This window comes from Pristis pectinata, chromosome 11 (genome assembly GCF_009764475.1).
Source record: "Pristis pectinata isolate sPriPec2 chromosome 11, sPriPec2.1.pri, whole genome shotgun sequence".
Classification (NCBI taxonomy): Eukaryota; Metazoa; Chordata; class Chondrichthyes; order Rhinopristiformes; family Pristidae; genus Pristis; species Pristis pectinata.
The window spans coordinates 1,696,884-1,704,305 of record NC_067415.1 but is presented as its reverse complement, the minus strand read 5'-3'; the positions used below and the strand labels follow the sequence as shown (position 1 = coordinate 1,704,305).

The 7,422-nt window shown below is 51.7% G+C and overlaps 1 protein-coding gene across 2 annotated transcripts in view; it reads right to left on the bottom strand.

Moving 5' to 3' along the window:
• Positions 1-2,324: 2,324 nt before the first annotated feature.
• nup98 (nucleoporin 98 and 96 precursor) overlaps positions 2,325-7,422 on the bottom strand; it is a 62,859-nt gene continuing 57,761 nt past the window's right edge. For both annotated transcript variants that reach the window (XM_052026002.1, XM_052026003.1), the window contains 2 exons: positions 6,080-6,191; positions 2,325-4,439 (listed from right to left, as the gene is read on the bottom strand). In XM_052026002.1, the coding sequence (XP_051881962.1) occupies positions 4,225-4,439; positions 6,080-6,191 (327 nt within the window). In that variant the 3' untranslated portion in view covers positions 2,325-4,224. The remainder of the gene's footprint in view (positions 4,440-6,079; positions 6,192-7,422) is intronic.

Genomic DNA, 7,422 nt, shown 5'->3' with positions numbered 1-7,422 from the left:
AGGTAGGTGCACAGGGGAAGGATAAGATTTCTTTATTCGTCACATGTACATCAAAACACACAGTGAAATGCACCTTTTGCGTAGAGTGTTCTGGGGGCAGCCCGCAAGTGTCGCCACGCTTCCGGCGCCAACATAGCACCCCCACAACTTCCTAACCCGTACGTCTTTGGAACGTGGGAGGAAACCAAAGCAAACGCACGGTGGGATCACAACCTCCAACCCAGGTCCTGTAAGGGTGAGAAACTCCCCCACGCCACCCCACCAACAGAAAATGGGTGCAGAGATCTGGAACAGCTCATCTTCCACAATTAAGGCAGGGCCAGGTTGGAACTTTCAAGACAGGGTGACTATTGGCCAATGGATTAATGCAGAATGGATCAAACACCAGTGAACGGTGAATTCCATGGCACAGCAAACTGCAGCCAATTTGCCCTCTCTTCCAATGGAGTTAGGGGTTAATCCTCCAGACATTATGTAGAACACAACAGTACAGCACAGGAACAGGCCCTTCAGCCCACAATGTCAGTGCTGACCATGGTGCCAAATTAAACTAATCCCTTCATTCCCTACATGTTCATGTGTCTAAGAGCCTCTTGAATGCCACCAACTTATGTTTCCACCACCACCCTCTTAAAAAAAAAACTCCCTCACCCCCTCACCTTCAAGCTCTGCCCTCACATTTCTTCCCTAGGAGAAAGATGCTGTCTACTCTATCTGTGCCTCTCATAGTTTTATAAACCTCCATCAGGTCTCCCCTCAGCCTCCGACACTCCAGAGAAAACAACCCAAGTTTGTCCAACCTCTCCCTATAGCTCATGCCCTCTAATCCAGACAGCATCCTGGTAAATAAACCTCTTCTGCGCCCTCTCCAAAACCTCCACATCCTGTATTGGGGTGCCCAGAACTGCACACAATACTCCAAGGACAACCTCTACAACTGCAACACTATTTCCTGACCGTGATACTCTACACCCCTAGTGACGAAGGCAAGGATGCCACACACCTTTACCACCCCATCTACTTGCATTGGCACTCTCAGGGAGGAATGGACGTTGACCCCAAGATCCCTCTGTACATCAGTGCCATTGAGAGTCCTGCCATTAACTGTAACCTCCCCCCTATATTTGACCTCCTGAAGAGCAACACCTCTCACTTGCCCAGATTAAACTGCACCTGCCATTTCTCTGCCTATAACTGTAACTAATCTATAACTGACCTACACCTGCAACTCTAAAACTTTTCCCTCTCACCTTAAACCTATGTCCTCTAGTATTTGGCATTTTTACCCTGGGGAAAAAAAAGACTGTCTACCCCATCTATGCCCCTCAATTTTACATACTTCCATCACCTGTCGATATCAAGCCCTTGCCTCCCTGTGGACAGGGAAGATGGGAAGAGCCTTTGACACCATCTCCTTTATGGTGTTTCAGGCTGACGACCTTTCAGCAGACCTGGTCAGCTCTGCTCCTCTCCGCATAGCTGCTGGCTGACTTGAAGGTTTCCAACCATTTAATGTCAGATTTCCACCATCTGCACTAATTTGCATTCCAAGTTAAAGAACAGTCACAGTTGCAATATAAACACAAACGACAATTCACTCCAAGGATTTACTCTTCACAGGCACAGCAGATGATCCAGTCCGTTGTGCCTGGGAATTAAGGCTCCACCACTTCAGCTATGCAGTCCAGACTTGTGTGAAATGGTTCTTGAGATATGTGTTCTACTGGGATGGTTAGAACCATAGAAAACAGGCCACTGGGCCCTTCTAGTCTGTGCCAAAACTTTATTTCAGCACAGACTTGAAGGTTACAAAGCAAGTTGAGATCAGAGGGGAGGCAGCAACAGGGAAGCAATGGGCCTGAGGGTTTGTCACACAGCACAGAAACAGGCCCATCAGCCCAACTCATCCTTGCTAACCAAGATGCCCATCTAAGCCAGTCCCATTTGCCCATGTTTGGCCCATATCCCTCAACCCTTCCTATCCATGCATCTGTTCAAATGCCTTTTAAACACTGGAATTGTACCCACCTCGACCACTTCCTCTGGCAGCTCGTTCCACATATTGACCACTCTGGGTGAATAAGTTGCCCCTCAAGTTCCTATTAAATCCCTTCCCTCTCACCTTAACCTCTGCCCTGTAGTTTTAGACTGCCCCACCCTGGGGAAAGTCTGTGTGCATTCAATTAATTTCATTCAAAATTAAGCCCAAGGTTGCCCCAGTCCCAGTCCCAGCCGACGACAGCTCCAGCCTCCATTGTCATTTGCACATTTATTGTGGAAAGTAATGCCACTCCTGCTCCACACAAACAATTAAAAAGAAAAACTCTTAACAATCTGAGAATTTATTCACAATTATTTTAAAAACTTTAATACACATTCTTGAAACCAGGCAGCCAGGAGAGTCGCCCAGACAGGAGGTGGTGCAGCTGGGACCCACACACCAGGCAAGAGCAGGGATGGTCATGTTGGTCAGTGCACTGACCTGTCCAAGTAACCCATCTGCTGGAGAACAACATCCCAGTGGCCCTGCCTGTCATCTGGCTGACCCAGCATCCCCTCCACACTCCCCCAGCCCTGAAGCAGTGAAGGTCCTGACTGGCGGTGAAGCTGCCACACTGCTGAGTCTCAAGACAGCAGCCCTGGGTCCACGTTTAACAGCATCACTTCCTGCATTGTCCTACTCCACACAGGGTTTAAAACGTTTCCACAGGGGGCCAGCGATGGAACAAATCCACAGGGATTTCAGGACTAACTCTGCTGATGCACCACGGATTCCACTAGCATTTGGAATTTAACTCCTTCACCTGCCCCCAGCTCCCTAGTGTCCAACATTCCCCCAGTTAACCTGCAGTAAGACGTTCACTGACTTTCTGCACCGCAGTTTACTGGGGGCTTCCCTCCCAGACCTCCCACCTCGGCGATACAAACCCAGCCAGTATCTACAATGTGGCAGCTGTGCCCTCACCAACAGCAGCACTTTTCACAGAGACCCTGCCCACACACCACTTCCACAGGGGACCATCACCAACTGGTCTTTAAACCTTACAATACAAATGCCTGCACTTGGCCCCCAGTGGCAGGAAGCTGATGCAGTGCCCATCCAGACACCACAAACCTCCCTTCCTCCCAGGTTCTCATCTTTACCTTTGGTTCAGGAGAATGCCCGTGGTCTGGGGCAGGGCTCCATTTCTGAAGCTGCTCCCTCGAGCTGTTGAGATCCCAGCAGCATACAGCAACTGCTGGGGGAGGTTTCAGTCTGCTACCCCTCAAACCAGTGCTCCTTCCCCATGGAGGCAGTGCTGGGGACAGGGCAGGGGTGGAGCCAAGCCTCCTGGGATACAGACTGGGATGGGCTCAAGTCTGTGAACTTCCAACCATCTCTAGACACTGCCTCTGCTGTCCGAGGCACTAAGGAACAAACATCTAGGATCCCCAGGGCCAGCGAGGGTCAAGTCTGCTTTCCCTTCACTGCGGGGAGGGAGAACAGCTCAGGAAGGAGTGGCCCTGGTTGAACACGGCAGAATTTGAAAATGCACAACAGACTCCAGCAGACACAGAAACATGACTGAGAAACAGATCAGCACGTGTTCACTCACTCAACAGGTCTCCCATTTCTCTGTGTGGACATGCAGAGGCCCTTTCTCTGGGAGCTGTTCCAAGCTGCTTGCTGAGCTGCTGCAGCTGTAAGCATGCTTCCATCCCCTGCCCGGGGCTGTGGGGCTCATCTCCTGTAGGGGTGGGGTCTCTCCGCAAGCAGACTTCCGACACACAGCTCACACATATGCAGCACCTTGCACTGATAGGAACACAGGCAGATCCAGTGTCTGCATACAACACGGCTTAAAAAAAAGTTTGTCAGTCTGACCCCTTGCTAACATGCCTCATTTAATCTGGTTTTAAGCAACTCACCCTTGGAGGGAGGGGTTCACTGCTGAGAGCTCACCTACACAACGTCCTTAGCTTAGAACAGAGTTACTACATTTTAAAACAAGTCCCACCAAGCCATTCAGTGCCACATAACTGGGAACTGGCACCCGTTCCCACGACTTGAGATTGCTGTCTGTGCAAAGGTCTTTGAATGGCTCCTCTACAGCAGCCACTGAAGGTCAGGATCTTGCAGAAGATTTCCGTCCAGCCTCATGGACCGTCGTTTGCTCCGGGTGGGAGAGGAGAGGCGGAGGTGGCTGGGAGTTGCCCCCGCCCTCCAGCAGACAGGAGTCACGGCTACGGCCCAACAATCAGCTCCCGCAGGTAGGTCCGGGTCAGGCTGCGCAGCTCCTCCAGGGCGTAGTCCTCAGGCATGGGCAGCTTGCGGATGCAGGGAGCGAGCAGGCGAAGAGGGATGTGCTGAAAACTGGGGGCCCGGTCTCCAGGCTGCTCCACACTGTGCTGCAGCCCAAGTACGGTGCGCAGCATGTTGGCAACCTGTTTGGCCATGTCTGGGCAAGGGGGCAAAGCAGGAGAGTCATATCAGGGCAGGAAGCATCTCTAATATCCCACAGGGAAGTGAACCCACCCTCTAGCCTCGCCCACAACTCCCACTACTGCTCCAGAGTTTAACCAGGCTGGGCCCTCAGCTACACAGAAGGCAGAGGTTCGATTATTGATACAACATGGAAAGAGGCCATTTGGCCCACCATGTCCATGCTGAACAGTGAGCATTCATCTGTATTAATCCCACTGGCCAGCACTTGTCCAATTCCTTCTACACCTGGGCAATTCAAGTGCTCACCTGGAGGCCGTGAGTGACCCTGCTTCCCACACTCTCTCTAGCAGTGTGCGCGCCAGGTACTTACCACTCTCTGGGTGGAAAAAGTCCCCCGCAGATCCCCTGAATCTACGTCCTCTAGTTTTATCTACCTCTAGTGCAGGCAAAAGTTCCCTGCAGTCTATACCGCTCAAAATTTATACGTCTCAATCATGCCCTCAACCCCCTCTGCTCTGGGGAGAACAGACCCAGCCTCTCCAGCCTGCCCTCATAACTGACCTGCTCCATCCCAGTGAGTCTGTGCCCCCTCTCATCCTTCCTATGGTACGGGGTGACCAGAAATGCACACAGTACTCCAACTAAGGTCTGACCGATGCTTTATCAAGGTGGTGCATGAACACCCCCCCCCCCCCCCCATTGTATTCAATGCCCTGACTAATGAAGGCCAGTATCCCAAAAAGCCTTAATTACATCTCCCTGCACTGCCACCTTCAAGGATGTTTGGACTTTTACACCAAGATGCCTCTGCCCCTCAGTACTCCTAGCACCCCCCCCACCCCCCAGTCAAGGCATGTCCCAAAATGCATGACAGAACACAACCCCACCACAGTCATTCATTCAGGAAGGGTTAGGACACCCAAGAGGTTTCTGCTTTTGGGAGGAAGGCAGAAGTTGGGATCATGAATGAATCAAGGGAAAATCCAGGAGAACTTTCCTCCACCCAAGGGGCAGTGAGAATGTGGGACACTCCCTTGGGTAGCGGTGAACAACAGGGGAAGGGGTGGGAGAAGGGAATGCTCGACCTGTTGGCGGCAATTCTGCGTCACCAGCCGTGTGGCAGGTTCCAGCGGGAGAGTCTCGAACAAGGGGATATGGTCTAAAACCGAGGCACGGAGGAGTTCCTTCTTGCAGAGGGGGGTGAATCTCCGGAATTCTCTGCCAGAGTCGTGGAGGGCAGATCATTAGGATGACTCGACTGGTCTGTGGGTTCCAAACCCCCCATTTTACAGCATCCACAGGAAAGTCAGTGACCCAAAATGTTCACTGATTCTCCTCCCATGTGCTGACCAACATTCTGTTTTTATAGTAAGGGGTTGGAGGGTACAGTGGAACTCTGGAGTTTTACTGCATTCACCCAGAGAAAAATCCTTCTGCACAACAACGGGGTCACTATTTCATTGCTGATTCACTGTCTTTCTCCCACTTGGCAGAACCTCAGTAGAGAATGCAGTGCCAGCTCATGGATCACGGTGTACGCAGCCTGGCTGCTGTGTATCCTGCCATGGTGACTACACTGTCTAAAGGGATGTAGAGGCTGGAAAAGGTGCTACAGAAATACAGAATGGAAAAAAATGGAAATGAAATACGCACCAGACTGAGCCAGGCGGTCTTTGGCCGTGAGACACTCGATCAGCTCGATCCGACTGCACAGGGACATCACCTCAGAGTGGATCCTCTCCAGCTCATAGGTTGGGTTCTCCACCTGCAAGACAAAGGCAGTTAACTCTCCCAACAGGCAGAGCAGCCTCCCTAGACGGAGCCTACTGCTGGCCCCTGTGAGGGGAGGGAGGGAACTCAAAATCCCACAGCCTCAGAATCCCAGCCAGATTGACAGAGACAAGAGGATGCTGTGGAGACCCAGCACAGAAACTGGCCAGAGGGCTGGCCTTTTACGTACAACAGAACAGCACAGCAACAGGTCCTCCAGCCCACCATGTCTGTGCCTAACATGATGCCAAATTAAACTAATCCCTTCAGCTTGCACATGAAGCATGTCCCTCCATTCTGAGCACAATTGTCTAACAGCCTCTTAAACACCTCGACCGCATCTGCCTCCACCCCCACCCCTGGCAGCATATTCCAGGCACCTACCAGTGTGCGTAAACAAAAATCTCCTTTAAACTTTCTGCCTCTCACCTTAAATGCACGGTCTCTCGTTTTTGACATTTCTATCCTGGGAAAAAGACTCTGTCCAACCTATCTATGCCTCTCAATTTTACAAACTTCTATCAGGTCTCCCCTCAGCCTCTGACGCCCCAGGGAAAACAACCCAAGCGAGGATGGGTACTGGGATGGAAGCAGGGGGGTAAGCCACCCAGCACTACACAGAGGGAGTCACCAGCTCACACTGGAGCTCGAGTGAAGAACACTGACCATGACCACGTGTCAGATCCCTCTTCTGTACTGGACAGAACTAGAACTGGAGGAACCCAGCGGGTCAGGCAGCATCTGTGGAGGGAAATGGACAGTTGACGTTTCGGGTCGAGACCCTTCAGTATAGCTGACCATCTCCTCTCCCTTTTCAATCCAGATGCAGGGTCTTAACCCAAATTGTCAACTGTCCATTTCCCTCCACAGATGCTGCCCGACCCGCTGGGTTCCTCCAGCAGTTTGTTTCTGCTCCAGATTCCAGTGTCTGCCGTCTGTGTCTCCACTGCAGGAATCCTGCCCGTTAATTGCAGATTTTGTTGATGTAACAAAGGGTCTTCAACCTGAAGCGCTAACTGTTCTCTCTCCGCGGGTGCTGTCTGATCTGCTGAGTGGTTCCCGCATTTCGTGTTCCTATTTTAACTGCTACGGTGCTTGGAGTGAGCTGCGACAGCACAGACTCCAGGTTATTGCACAGCCTGCGCTCCAAGCAGGACAGCTGGCTGAGGCACACAACATGGAAACTGGCCTTTCAGCCCACATCCACATCAACCAGTAAGCAGCCT